Here is a 15,794-nt window from a genome sequence, read left to right as displayed (position 1 = left end):
TCTTAGAACTATGATAGTTGTGGGATATGAGGATAACGTACCGGATCCATCTAATTTAACATCCCTCGGAAGACCCTACAGCTGGCAGAATCGTAGCAATGTGATTGGATCCTCTAGTTGGTGGCTGTCACCGTCTAAACACAATTTGCTTGCGCTATGGTCATGTCAATTGTTTAAACTTTCAAGGGGATTTGGTCGTGTGAACGCCATTTTTAAAACACAATTTGCTTGCACAACAATTTCGAATGGGGATCGGACTTGGGTCCTCCGAGGGATCAGAAACGGTTGGTATTTTGACTTTTTTGTGTTTTTCCCCAACTTCTAATCAAGTTGGCTAATATTGTATTATTAGCCATCTAATTTGACAGGCTCTCACCCACCGTTTACTAACATATGTATCTTACCATTTTTTAAGTGTGATGGAACCCTACAACTAATAATATAAATATATTAATAATAATGACTCATTTGGAGTAAGAGAAACCACAATAACTTATTTCGGGTATGAGAGACCACGATTGAATTCAATTAGGGTTAGAAACAAACCACAAACAAGCTTTTGCTTAATAATTCTCCATTCTCTCAATTACAACAATATGCTCTTTAAATAGAGTACAACAGAATGATAAACGGGTAAGAACTCTAATTATTAATAATTCTAATCTAATTCTAATTTTAAATAATATAATTCTAATTCATTCCAGTTCAACTATTAACCCTTAAACCTATCTAATATTAATCTTATCTCTATCAAAGTATCTCATCTCGATTATGTGTAATCTTAATTATGTCAATATAAATTCTTATCATGTCGAATAAGGAGGTTCGATCTTACATATTTCGTTTCGGAGATGCATAAGAGAGGGGGTTCGGTGCTGGATTTGACTCTTTCATGGGTTAATTGTCTTGAAACTCTCGTCTTTCAAGAAAAAACACCCACAAGGGTGTTTGTTTCATGGGTTAATCCCAAAACGTGTGCTTTTGTTTCAGTGATCCTATAAGATGCTGAAACCAGTGCAATATATAAAACAAGTGGGTTTTAATTATAATTTAATTTATTTATACGTTTTCCCATCTCTCTTCCTTACGGGATTAAGAGTGAAAAAAAAAAAAAAAGGATGAGTTTGTCAATTAAGCTTGAAAAGGCGGTGAGGAAATTAAAGTCAATGGACTAGGGGTATGGCTGTTAATTATAGTTAGAAAAATAAATGTTACATACACTTTTCCTCCCACATTCTTAAATGCACTTGCCACACTAAAAATTACTGTTGTTACTGTGCACATACAACAATAATGAATAATATGGAATCGAAAAAAGAGATTAAGAAAGAGTTGAGACACAGATTTACGTGATTCACATACAACAATAATGAATAATATGGAATCGAAAAAAGAGATTAAGAAAGAGTTGAGACACAGATTTACGTGATTCGACAATGTACCTACATCCACAGAGAGTGCGACTGTATTTTTCTATTAATGATTCAGGGTTACAGCATAACATATATATAGAAAAACCCTAATTCCCACTCCGTTCATTCCGCTCCATCTACTCGGCCAGCCACTGGTGTTCTAATATGAGCCACTAACTAAGTGTTCTAATATAGTTCCAACAATTACCATGAGATCCAAAAATAGAGATGCATCTAAAATTTAAGGGGAAACTTCACTAAGCCCTCTTGAACTTCCGACCGATTTTGTAAACCCCCCCTCAACTTCCAAATCTCTCATTTTGAACCCCCTGAACTTCCATTTGCTCTCACTTTGGACCCCTCTGTCAATTTTCAACGTTAGATTAAACAGTTTGACTTTTTTATACCCATTATACTCCCACGTTAAAACTAAATCGTTTTGGACTTCAAAATTACAACACTCACCCAGCCCAAAATGACGTCGTTTTGGGCATTAATTTTTTTTTTTTTAGAAAAAAAAAAAAAAAAAAGGAGAAAGATCGGTGTGGCTGGAGCCACCCCTTGGCCAAAATGGGGTGGCCGGACCAACCCATTTTTGGCCAAGGGGGTGGCTCCCATGGCCAAGGGGGTGGTCTGGCCACCCCCAAAAGGCCAAAAAAAAAAAAAAAAAAAAAAAACAACGGAATGGGTTTGGGGCTTTTGAGGGTGGCCGGCCCACCCCCAAAGGCCTGGGGTGGTTTCGGCCACCCCCATTCCGGCCGTAGGGGGTGGCCGAAACCACCCCCAAGCCCTTGGGGGTGGTCCAGCCACCTCCAAAAGCCCCAAACCCATTCCATTGTTTTTTCCTTTTCTTTTTTTTTTGGCCTTTTGGGGGTGGCCGGACCACCCCCTTGGCCATGGGGGTGGTCGAACCACCCCCATACCGGCCATGGGGGTGGCTGGAGCCACCTCGATCTTTCTCCCTTTTTTTTTTTTAAGAAAAAAAAAAAACAATTTTAATGCCTAAAACGACACCGTTTTGGTCTGAGTTTTTTTTTTTAGTTTTTTAATTTTTTTTTAAGAAAAAAAATAATTTTAATGCCCAAAACGGTGTCGTTTTGGGCTGGGGTGGGTGCTGTAGTTTTGGGCACTTTTGGAATTTCAAGTGGGCTGGGTAGTGGTATAATGGGCATAAAAAGTCAGACTGTTTGACTTTAACTTTGAAAACCAACAGAGGGGTCCAAAGTGAGAGAAAATGGAAGTTTAGGAGTCCAAAATGAGAGATTTGAAAGTTGAGGGGGTCTGCAAAATTGGCCGGAAGTTCAGGGGGGCTTAGTGAAGTTTTCCCAAAATTTAATGATGATTTTTAGTGTCACATTAAAAAATATACTGTAACGACCCCAATGGGCAAATCAATTAATTAGTAATTGACCCATAGTTCGTCTCCTAGCCCTATCCCTTGAGGGACAAGACTCAGGGATTTTAATATTTCTCGTCGAAACGAGAAAATCTTAGCGGGAGACTTTCGAAAACTATAGGAAATAGAGAGCAGTAAATTTAACATCCACACAACATGTACCAGAGTAAATATAAATCCTCATAATATAAAGATAACCATCAACGGTACCGGTCATCAAACTGTCATCAAAATAGGACTACAAACCATAACATAATGTCATAACATTGTTCCAACAAAAAATCAACAGATCAAATCTTAGATCTAAGATTAAGTAGGGCTAACGAGATTAAAATCTCGATCATATCATCACGGGCAGTTCCTCCATCCTTCCACATAGACTTCAACCAAACCAGGTCCATGTCCTAAAAAATGACCATAATCAAGTCCTGAGCTATCAACCAAATCGGCTTCCACGGCATCCTCTTCTAGGATAGCTAAACCGCGCAGATATTTGTAATAATAGTGGAAAACATAAATAAAAAGGGAGGTAAGTATAAGACTTAGTGAATATTAATGCAAATAATGCTCATGCCAGTTTAGTAATGAACTCCATTTTCATAAGGCAAGAAACAGTTCCATATGACAATTTTTATCAAGAATGTGGTATAGATATATGATATATGCATATTATATAGAGTGACAGTTATAGTTCAACAATCTGGTCTACCCGAGATATTACCCCTTCCCAGTAGGGTTGGTGCTGTCCCGAGGGACCTGTAATACAATGCCGGTGCCCCAGCCATTGTACGCTACTATACATAACACTAGCGGCACGACTGAGTCCAGCCTCGGATGACCCACACCACTAATGATGTCCGTCCTGTAGTAACCTAGCCATTTAGGAATGGCTACACCAGGTCACAAAACCATTAGATCCAAAACCCATATAACACTTATACATTTGACCATAAAGCTAACATGTATAGTAAGTCCATGACCATTATACCGCATGTACCGGTGTACCATGTCATACGATCCAAATTATCTTGTCTGTATTTTATATTGACACTTTTACAAGTCTCACTTTCTTAACATATTTAACACAACGTTTTTCTTAAAATGCTAGAGTTCATATGCAGCAAGTATAAATGTAAGAGTTGCAAATATGCATGTTTTTGGTACATAAAACAGTCATGCCGTGCATGGAAAATAACAATGAGCATTATGTGAGTTAAAACTCACATGGGTCGTATAATGTCTCCAAGTATTCTAAATGATCTGGGTTCTCCAAATATGTGAAAAACCTTCTATTAATCCTATTTCTATCAAAATGACTCTAAAACAAGAAAATATGAGCTATCAAACGGCTGGTTAATATAAAGTTCCCTGTCACACTCTGGACCGTACGTCCGGGATTGGGACCATATGCCCTCTGTGATATGTCGGACCATACGTCCTGTCGCGAGACCGTACGTCTGCTTCGAAGTTGTCTAGGAGAACCTTATTTTGTCCACTCGTCCTCCTATTCTCCAAAACCAAATTCTAAGGCTATCAAAAGGCTTCCTAAGGTCTCCTAACTCAAAACAACGTTTCCAAGCAAACGAAATCATGCTAAGTCAAGACAACGTCATTCTAACAAGATTTAAAGCATAACTAGAGCTAAAGTTAAACTAACAACTCAAACAACAACTAAGACAATGTTTAAGCAGCATAACGACGTAAAAACGAGGTAGGCTTAAGAGCATTACCTCCTTGAAGTGAAACATCAAGAACTTCCTTTCCGTTAGCACAAAACGCTCACAATCTCACAAAACACTCACAAAATGGTTTTTGACAACCTAGGGGCGAGAAAGAGGTGTGAAAAACTGAAGGGGTAGGGGGTATTTATAGCTGAGGGGCTCTACCAACTTTGCAGAAAAGCAGCGGACATCTGCCAACCCTAGCGTATGTTCGGTACTATTTCCACAGCGATCCAAAGGCTGCCTCGTACGTCCAGGTATTATCAAAAGGGTATTCCAAAAAGTAGCGTACGTCCGTGTGGTCCCGTGTACATCCGTGTACTATTTGCAGAGCGTATGTACGATGGTTCCCCCATGTACGTCTGCACTACAAACAGAAGCATACGTCCGCTAACCCTAGCGTACGTCCGGTCCAAAAGTCCAAATTACCCTTCTAGTATCCTTAGTGACCCAAAGCCCAAATTATCTCCCTAACTAAGCTACATAAGCTTAGTTAATTATTTGAGTCACTACATATACATTTAAAAATTTGAAAGTATGAAACTGAGAATGTGTGTAGCGTTCTCAAAATTGAAAGTAGAAGATCTATTTTTGATTATAACATCCCCTATCTTATATTTAGGTTGGACGACCGTGAGTGAGCCCAATAGAACCTTGAGTAAATCCAATGTTTTGGGATTAGGCTGTGCAAAATCATCTAGTTAGACCTAAGTTAAAAGATTAATGGATCATAACTTAAAAAACCTTTATACCAAAAATTTTATTTTTCAAAAATATGATGTGTTTTTTTTTTTTTTTTTTTTTTGACATGTCCGCATAAGAGGGGGGAAGAGATTCAAACTAGTGACCTTCATTTAATTAGGTGTGGTCCCAACCGATTGAGCTACCTCTTGGGGACCTTTTTTTTTTTTTTTTTGGTATTGTTGATCTAATGTGTAAGCCAAATTAAGCCTAAACCTTAATTAGCAACTTTGCTCTAAAAGCCTCTCCAATACGACCAGCCACTTAATGCTCTTGGAAATTCGAAATTTCTGCCAAATTGAGACATACTACTAAAAAAAATGAGTAATGCTAGGGACCATCTTTATTTTACTTCATTTTACCAACACGAAACAATGAAAATGAGAAACCACCCAACAGTTAGACTACACAACTGCTCGATTTTAGAGGACATTCAAAATCAATTTGAGATAGATCTTTGAGAAGATGGTAAATTACCCAATATTGGAGTCAGGGGAAAATAAAAGAAATTGATCTTTGATAAAGGAAAAAAAAAAATCAATCAATTTTTCTGCCCTGTTTTTTTCCTCAGTTTTCTCAAAATTTAGGAACTACCTTCTGGCAAATGGAAGAGGATCAATAGATAGTTGCTGGGAACTGCATGTTTCCATAGTAATTGGTTCCATGGCTTCTCTGCTTCTCTCTGCACCATCAGTGATCAAAAACAAAACCAATGAATCCCAAAAACAAATCAAACACAATTCCATTACAATGTTTTTTAGAAAACTTTTTACTTCTTAGCATCAGTGAATCCCATGCATCAGTGATAAAAAAAAATAATGATAAAAAATAAAATAAAAAAGATTTTTACTTTTTGCTTCTCTGCTTCTCTCTGCACCATCAGTGATCAAAAACAAACGAATGAATCCCCACCCCCCCCCCCCCCCAAAAAAAAAAAAACAATTGTATTTTAGAAAACTTTTTACTTTTTTGCAAAAAAACACAAAAAAAAAAAAAAAAAAAAAAATTAACAAACAACCTCAAATACAAAACACTTGCGAAACACTAGAAGCTACGTGTACGTTTATGTGCGGAAACAGAGAATATTTGGAAAACAGAGAATATTTGGAAATGGCAGTTTACTTGATGTTGCTGACCATTCTTTCATTTATAGAAGAGTTCGTAGCTTTACAAATGAAGATAAATATAACATGTAACTAAATTACAAAATTCAAATAATACATTTAAATAATACAGATATCTATCTTATCAACAGAGAAGTTTGAATATCAGAGGATGACTTATCCAAGTGATAATCATCATCTGATATTTGAACTGAAAATCTCTTATCAGTTATACCAAGAAGTTCTCTTGCAGATAGACATCTACTAGAGGAAGGAGAAGTTGATGTACCAGCTGCTGACTTGGAATCATTGGTAGTAGATAATATCTTAACATCCCCCTTCAAGCATTTGGGGAGTTCACGGACAAGAAGCGGCGTAGAAGAAGAAATAGGGATGAAGTAAGTCCTTTGGTAAAAAGATCAGCAAGTTGAGCAGCTGTGGAGATGAACCGAATTTGAATATCTTTGTTAACAACCTTTTCCCTAATGAAATGATAATCTACTTCAATATGCTTGGTTCTAGCATGGTATACTGGGTTAGAAGCAAGTGAAATTGCCCCAAGATTATCACACCAAAGAGTTGGTGGAGATGAAATAGGGACACGTAAATCACAAAGGAGCATTCGAAGCTAATATAATTCAGCTGTGACAAAGGCCATAGCTCGGTATTCAGATTCTGTACTTGATCGAGAAACAACAGGTTGTTTCTTAGCACTCCAAGACACTAAGGAGGAGCCTAGAAAAACAGCATACCCTGTGGTGGATCATCTATCATCTAAGCTTCCAGCCCAATCGGAATCACAAAATGCATTTAGTTGTAAGGAGCCTTTACCAAAAAATAAACCATGATGAAGAGATCCCTTTAAATAACGAAGGACACGCTTTGCAAAAGACCAATGGGCAATCGTTGGTGAGTGCATATATTGGCAAAGTTGATTGACAGCAAATGAGATCTCTGGGCGTGTTAAAGTGCAGTACTGTAGGGCCCCAACTATGCTGCGATACTCAGTAGGATCATCCAAAGGATCACCAGATGAAGCAGCCAATTTAGAGCCCGATGCAATAGGTGTGGAAGACGATTTAGCTCCAGCCATCTTAGATCGGTGTAACACATCAACAATGTATTTGCTTTGAGTTAAATGAATACCAATAGAGTCACGGTCCACTTTGATGCCCAAAAAATAATTAAGAGAACCCAAATCTTTCATAGAAAAATCCTTCTTCAAGGATGTAATCAACTGATTAATAAAGCAATGGTGAGTACCCGTGATAATGAGGTCATCCACATAAACTAAAATGAAGATATGCACATCAGTAGAATGATAAGTAAATAATGAATAATCAACCAAAGAGCCAATGAACCCAAGATTAATTAGAGCTTGTGAGAGACGATGAAACCATGCTCGTGAGGCTTGCTTCAATCCATAAAGAGACTTGTGTAGTTTACAAACATGTTAGGGAAATTGGGTACTAACAAACCCCTGAGGTTGCTCCATGAAAACTTCCTCCTCAAGAGTACCAGGTAAAAAGGCATTCGAGACATTGAGTTGGCGAAGGGGCCAATTGAACTTTACTTCAAGTGCAAGAACCACTCTTATAGTAGCAGATTTGATAACAGGACTAAAAGTCTCAGTATAGTCAATCGCATCTGGTTGTTGAAAGCCCTTAGCAACTAAACGTGCCTTGAATCGCTCAATTGAGCCATCAGATTTTTGCTTCACCTTATAAACCCATTTATTGCGAATGATGTTCTTATGAGAAGGTCTTGGACATAATACCCACGTGGCATTGGACTGTAATGCATCATATTCTTCCTGCATTGCGTGTCGCCATTCAGCAAACTTCATTGCTTGGGTAAATGAAGAAGGTTCAGTAGGAATGGTTGTGGTGTGCAGGGCATATAATGGATGTTTAGTAGAATAATAGACTTGATAATCAGGAAATGTTTTGGTACATTGAATGTCAGCTTTGGAACGGGTGACCATAGGATGAGAAACAATTAATTCATCTTGAGCAGGTGGCAAATTAGTAGAAGAGTTACTAATAGGCGTGGATGCAGTGGGGTTGGACAACTCAATAGGAGAGATAATTTCATGAGATGATGGTGTTGTAGTGGTAGGTGCAGGAGACACATATGTGGGTGAAGTGGTAGGTGCATGAGACACGTGGATAAGGGTACTATTAATAGATAAAGATGAATCATGAGTGGGACCACTATTTGATGGATTAGAAACAGTAGGAACAAACTCAAAATTAGAAGAATTGAAAGGCATGGAGGATGAAACTGGTACCTGAAGAACTGCCGATGAAGAGGGACAATCTGACCCATGAGTAGGAGCAGTTGCAGAAGACTGATGTAGAACATGATTTGTATCCTTGGTAGGGAAAACAGATTCATCAAAAACTACATGTCTACTAAGATAAACACGATTGGTAAGAGGATCCAAACATCGATACCCCTTATGATTAGAACTATAACCAAGAAAAATACATTGCTTAGAACGGAACATTAATTTGTGATTTATATATGGTCTAAGCAAAGGATAACAAGCGCAACCAAATGTTCTAAGAAGAGAGTAATTTGGTATTTGTTTGAGAAGCACATGAAACGATGATTGATCATTCAACACAGATGTTGGCAACCGGTTGATGAGATAAATAGCAGTGTTAAATGCTTCAACCCAATAGGTATTGGAAAGATGAGATTGTGCCAAAAGAGCCAAACCAGTTTCTACTAAGTGTCTATGTTTTCTCTCAGCAATTCCATTTTGCTGAGAAGTGTATGGACAAGAAATACGATGCATAATACCATTAGTCTCCAAAAAAATTTTAAATTGATGAGAGGTAAATTCCCCTCCACCGTCAGATTGAAAGTTCTTAATCTTGGTAGAAAATTGGTTTTCGGCAAAGCACTTGAATTTAACAAAGGCAATATACGCATCAGATTTTGATTGTAAAGGAAACATCCATGAAAATCTTGAAAAATCATCTATAAATATAATGTAAAATTTACAACCACTTATAGATGACACTGGAGAACACCATAAATCAGAATGGATAAGTTCTAAAGGAAACATAGAAGTTCTAGTGGAAACAGGAAATGACAGACGCTTGCTCTTGGCTTGTTGACCTGAAATACAAACAAGACTTTTATTAATATTTCCTTTGACAGGAAGACTAAACTGGGTAGATAATAACTGAAGAATACGAGATGCAGGATGCCCTAAGCGTGCATGCCAAACAGAAGCATCAGTTGAAACTCCTAGAAAGGCAACAAAAGCTCGAGCTTTATTGTTAGATGTAGGAAGACGAATGGGATACAAACCATTCCTACTTGGCCCTTGCAAAAGCGTCCGCCCCGAGAGATTGTCCTTCACAATAAAATAGGCAGATGTCAGTTTAAACCAGCAATTGTTGTCTTTACAAAAGTTTTGTATAGACAAGAGATTAGCTGCAGCTGTTGGACAATAAAGAACAGACTTTAAATTAATTTGAGAAGAAGAATGAGGAATCACAGATGAGCCTATATGAGAGATTGACAAACCAGAACCATTTCCTACTGCAACTTTATCACCACCTTGGTATGGTGCAGTGATCTACAGATTATTCATATCATCAGTTATATGATTATTTGCTGCACTGTCGGCCAACCAGGTTTGATCACCATCAGAAGACGTCTTTGTTGCCATTGCTGCTAGCTGAGATGGAGGATGACGTCCTTGATATGCAAAGTCCATCCGGTGGAAGCAATCCAACACTTGATGTCCATTTTTGCCACAAATCTGACATGGAGGTTTGGATAGAAAATTGGATGAACTTGCAAGGTTGGAGCGTTGTTGGGGATCTTGTTTCTGATGTGGTCGAAAAGACTGCATTTGGGACCGATTTGGTTTGGAGGAATTCGGATAGTTGTTCCTTCGGAAGTTGGGATTCTTGGACTTCTGAGAGTATAGTGCAAAGTTGCTGACTTCAGGCTCATTCTGTTGACGATGAATATTCACCATCATTTCAAAATTCAGGAGTTCTGTTTGAAACTCATCAAGTGTCAGTACCTTGTCACGAGTTATAAAAGAATAAGATGTGACAAATGACTGAAATGTAGAATTTAATCCACTGATAACAAATGAGATTAAATCATCGTCATCAATTGGCTTCCTTACTGCTGCCAATTGATCAGACCAAGTTTTTGCAACTTGCAAAAATTCTGAACAAGTCTTGGTCCCTTAGTTAAGTGACTGCAATTGTCTCTTGAGGTGAGTCACATGAGAACATGACTTAGATACAAACCGCTTGGCAAGATGGTTCCAGACTTGTCGAGCAGTGCAAAGTCCATAGACAGAGGACAAGACACTCATAGATAAGGTTGAGTTCAACAAGCTCAACACAAACTGATCCTTCTTCTGCCAAAGAATAAATTCTGGATTAACAGAAGAGGAAAGTTGGCCTTCAGCATTTGGAAGGTGTTTTTGTGGACAGGGTTCAGATCCATCCACAATTCCCAACAAATCATTGCTGCGAAGTACTGGTAGGAATTGAAAGGTCCAGGCAAGATAATTGGAGCTATCTTCTAGCTTCATGGAGATAAGTTGAGTGACATTAGGGATTGTGAAAGCTATGGAAGATGGGGAAGCAGCCATGGAAGGATCAACGATTGGTGTTAGCCTTATAAGGGCTCTGATACCATGTGCGGAAACAGAGAATATTTGGAAATGGTAGCTTACTTGATGTTGCTAACCATTCTTTCATTTATAGAAGAGTTCGTAGCTTTACAAATGAAGATAAAGATAACATGTAACTAAATTACAAAATTCAAATAATACATTTAAATAATACAGATATCTATCTTATCAACGGAGAAGTTTGAATATCAGAGGATGACTTATCCAAGTGATAATCATCATCTGATATTTGAACTGAAAATCTCTTATCAGTTATACCAAGAAGTTCTCTTGCAGATAGACATCTACTAGAGGAAGGAGAAGTTGATGTACCAGCTGCTGACTTGGAATCATTGGTAGTAGATAATATCTTAACATATGCCAGCTCTATATCAACTCAAAAAACTCAAAAACAAAAGAAACACCCTTTAAGACTCTTTCTAACGAAAACAGATAAAAATTTCAATATACATAGCATTCAGTAAATACAAACCAAAATTGAGAACTCGAGAACTCACAGTGATACAGAGAAAGGAAGGACAGGAAATGAGAGTTCCAAAGAGCACAGTAGTGAAAGAGAGAGAGCCTTAAAGAACTTCAAGAAACAAATGCAATGCAGATGAAACAGCTGTAAGCCTGCAACGCTATATATAAAGAAGCTAACGATGATGGATGATGGCAAAGTAATTAAGATTTGGGAAAACAACTCAGAAACAAATGCAATGCAGATGAAACAGCTGCAACGCAATATATAAAGCAGTTGACGATGATGGCTGATGGCAAAGCAATTAAGATTTGGGAAAAAACTCTTTATGGGGAAGAAACTTGCTGCCTACGGCATGGTATGAGAATGGCAAAAGGCTCAGACCTCACACAGAGTTTCGTCTGTGAAGACAGAAGTAAAAGCATTTTTAGAATTTCAATTCATGAGTGGTTTTATTTGTAAATGCTTTTATTTTTTCTTTCTAAAAAAAATTAAAAAAAAAATTCTCTCAAAGTCGAATTGATTTGTCTTTCACCTCTGCCATGCATTCAACCTTACTCTTCTTCTCGTGTACATAAAGACAACCAGCATATTTCCTTAGTAGTGGAAAATAGAGCAAAACATTCAATTAAAGGAGCTTATTCCCTCCATCTCTTCCTCTCCTTTGGTTTGAAAGTAGCTGATTTAATCTTGCTTCACTCTCGCCAATGCAATAGTGGACTCGTAAATGAGCAGCTAAATATTTTAAAGATTCATCTCTTGAAAAAAAAAAAGAAAAAAAAAAGAAAAGTCTGAGCCCTTGTAATTTTTTTTTTTAATTTTTTTTTTTAGTGTATGAGCCTTGTATTTTTGCTTAAAGTTTAATTGAATGGGCCTCATTGAGAGAGGCTCTGCCAAAAATAATAAGGCCTCATTAATGTTGCAGCTCATTTTAATACCATGCAACTTCTCCTTAAGTTCCTATAGAAGAACAAAGGTGATGAGAGAATAGAAAATATGATATCATTTAGGGTGGTAGTTGAATGACTCAATCAAATTTTTAAAGTTGTTAGGTACACATTAGGGCATGAGTTTGAATCCCCTAACGAAAATATTTATACATTATTAGTGTAAATCACTTTAGTTCTCATTGATGCCCTAGTGGGATTTGGTCAAGTTATAGCTCAATTCGACTTGAGAAAGTGCAGGTAGTTCCTACCTTCTAGGCTCCTCATGTGTGGCTCTCAGTGAGTATGTGCTACTATAGTAGAAAATTTGATTAGTCTCCACTGATTAAGCTTTTGAATAGAAAAATAGAAAATTGATTTTAGGGAGAAGACATTTCAAGGAGTATGTTTTGTAATAAGGATTTTAGAAAAAAAAAAAATAACATTATTTAGTAGACGATTGTATTACTATGTGAGAGTAAAAATTAGTCACGACATCTCAACTGTATAATAATCGTATAGGAGTCAACTTGTACATCATATAACTGGGATGAAGTGGAAAATATTGGTATATGGTTTGAAATATTTTGAAACAACAAAAACTAATTAAAGGAGAGCAATTTGTTAATCTGCTATGACTCGTTCAATGGCTAAACCAGCTAAACCAACGTAATCCACATCACCATCCCAATTTAAGGCACCATATTTTATGCTCACAAACACATTGACACGCCTCCTTGATTCTCTCCTTCTTCTCCCTCAAAACAAGTTGAACAGCCCATCAAAGAAAATTCAATTTCTTTTATTCTTCTTCTTCTGGTCAATTATATTCATTATCTCATCCATGCAAAGAGCCACGGCCGGAACAATCCATTCCCCGGCTGCCCACCCAGTTAAGCAATGCCGATGAATGTCAATCCCCCACCAATACCATCTTCAAATTACGGCACCGCCTCCCCTTCTGTAACAGTAATTCTAACAATAATCCTCCTTGTTTTCTTCTTTCTAGGCTTCTTCTCTGTATATTTCTGTAGGTGTTTCCTTGAAAACGTTTCTAATTCGTGGCACATTCGTCGAACACCTTCCGGCAATAACATTGGTGCCCCAGATGCATCTGTCATCAACGGCCTCGATCATTCTCTAATTCAATCCTTCCCCACTTTTTTATATTCAAGCGTTAAGGATTTCCGCAAAGAAAAATACGGTTTGGAGTGCGCAATCTGCTTGGTGGAGTTCGAGGACGACAGTTTGCTTCGCCTTTTGACCGTTTGCTACCATGTTTTTCATCAAGAATGCATCGATCTCTGGCTCGAATCTCACAAAACTTGCCCAGTTTGTCGTCGGAATCTTGATATGCCGCCGGAAAGCTCGTTGAAAAAGTCTCCTCATGATCATAATGCCGCCGTGCACGGTGCTCAGGGGAGTAATGAGGCGTTGGAGGGTTCTGTGCGGATTGATATAAAAGAATACGAGAATGATCATGGGAGCTCGGAATCCGCAGGAGAAAGCCATGAACGTGCTTCTTCTAAGACGACGCGAGAAAACAATGAAGCTAACAAGGTGGAGAGATTTTCAAGGTCCCACTCGACCGGGCATTCTTTGGTTAGGAAAAGAGAAGGGGATGATAGGTATACGCTGAGATTGCCGGAGCACGTAGAAGTACGGCTTTTGAGAGGCCACAATGGCGTTAAAAGTTGTACGGTATTTGGGGAATTCTCACACCATACGGCGGCAAGCGATTAATGGAGGATTTGCCGAGGTGTATATTGGTCCTCCGCCGGCGGAAACACGATCAATAAAGTTTTTTTTTTTTTTTGTATTTGTTTTTCTTTCGTCCATATATATATTTTTGTATTTCTCCATACATAAATATGGATTTGCAAAACAGGATATTTTAAATTGACATTATCGTTGGGAATTGTCAGCACATAAAGAAATGGAGGAAGATTTATTCCAAGCTCTCTTTTTCCATTTTTTAAAATTCTGCGCTCAATTGTATATTGATGAATTAAGTAATGGGATACAACTTTTTTAATATATATATATATATATATTTCTAAGCAAAGTAATGGGATACATTGTTTTCAAATGAAGTGGTTTAAAGCTTGTTACCAAATATATATATTGGTCTTCAAGAGGTAGCTCAATCCGTTGTAGATCACTTTCATGAAACGAAGATCATTAGGTTGAATTGTTCATCTCCTACTCTTGTGTGGACATGTCAAAATATATATATATTGAAACTTATGCTGACAACATTAATGAATCTAGTTCAAAACTGTTATATTCAGATATTCACTGTATTTGCTATTGATCTATATTTTTCTGTATATGTATATTGATTTGATTCTGTAATATTGTCCATTACTCTTGAATGTATTTCTTATTTTATCTGCCTTATTCAATAGGTATTTTTTTTTTTTAAAAAAAAAAGGTCAACAGTTCAGTACACACACAAAATTACATATTTAGGGCCAGTTTAGTTTGCGGAATAGACCCTTGAAATGAAATGGTTATTCTTATAAAATAGTCATTCTTTTGTTTGGTACGAGTCTATTCATGTGAATAGTCATTCACATGGAAATGACTAATCTTATACACACAGAAATAGTTATTCCTCTAAAAAATGAGATGAATACTATTCCTTATATAATGAAATAGATTTTCCAAAAAACCTCTTTATAATTTTTTATTTTATTTTAAACTTATATATATATATGGAAATTTAAGGGGGTGGCCGACCACCCCCCCACAAACGAGGTGGGGGTGGTGCGAGGTGTCTCAGGGTGGCTACAGCCACCCCTGATGCTCATTAGGGGGTGGCTACGGCCACCCCAAAAGCCCTCTAGGGGTGGCCGCGACCACCCTCGTAGGTTGTCAGGGGTGGCCACGCGACCACCCTCGAAACACCTCGTGGGTCCATCATGAGGCGCTCTGGGGGTGGTCGCACCACCACCGGCCGGTTCTGTGGATGGTTGGCCACCCACTATTTTTTAGGTTTTGTTAATTTTTCTTTTTCTAATATGAATTGAATAAAATAAAATAAAATAATGTGGGGGTTTTTAGTAATTTTGATTCAATTCCAATTAGACCATGTGTATTATTGCCACACTAAATAATTTGAATAATTATTCCATTCTAACATCTTCTATTCCCAGTAATAATACTTATTCATTTTCTTAATGGAATACCCATTCTGCAAACCAAACAGGGCCTTAGTTCATTTCTAATATTTTCTAGTTATTTTAATATGGTATTAGAGTCAAAGGTCTTGGGATCGAACCATGACTCTGTAAATTTACCACATTTAAATTAAATATTCCACGTATTGGGCATCACCTATTAAAAGAGAGT

At 37.6% G+C, this 15,794-nt stretch overlaps 1 protein-coding gene across 1 annotated transcript; it reads left to right on the top strand.

The window, feature by feature from the left end:
• Positions 1 to 13,340: 13,340 nt before the first annotated feature.
• Positions 13,341 to 14,183, top strand: LOC132174124 (RING/U-box superfamily protein). Its single transcript, XM_059585821.2, has one exon. The coding sequence runs from the start codon at positions 13,341 to 13,343 to the stop codon at positions 14,181 to 14,183; it is 843 nt and encodes a 280-aa protein (XP_059441804.2).
• The last annotated feature ends 1,611 nt before the right edge of the window (positions 14,184 to 15,794 follow it).

Source organism: Corylus avellana, chromosome 3 (genome assembly GCF_965113065.1).
Source record: "Corylus avellana chromosome 3, dhCorAvel1.hap1.2, whole genome shotgun sequence".
Lineage (NCBI taxonomy): Eukaryota > Viridiplantae > Streptophyta > Magnoliopsida > Fagales > Betulaceae > Corylus > Corylus avellana.
The sequence above is the reverse complement of the archived record's forward strand: the minus strand, read 5'-3'. Positions and strand labels throughout refer to the sequence as shown.

What these genes read in the sequence shown, in the direction of transcription:
- LOC132174124 (XM_059585821.2), top strand. Translation starts at nt 13,341, where the DNA reads ATGCCGATGAATGTCAATCCCCCACCAATACCATCTTCAAATTACGGC.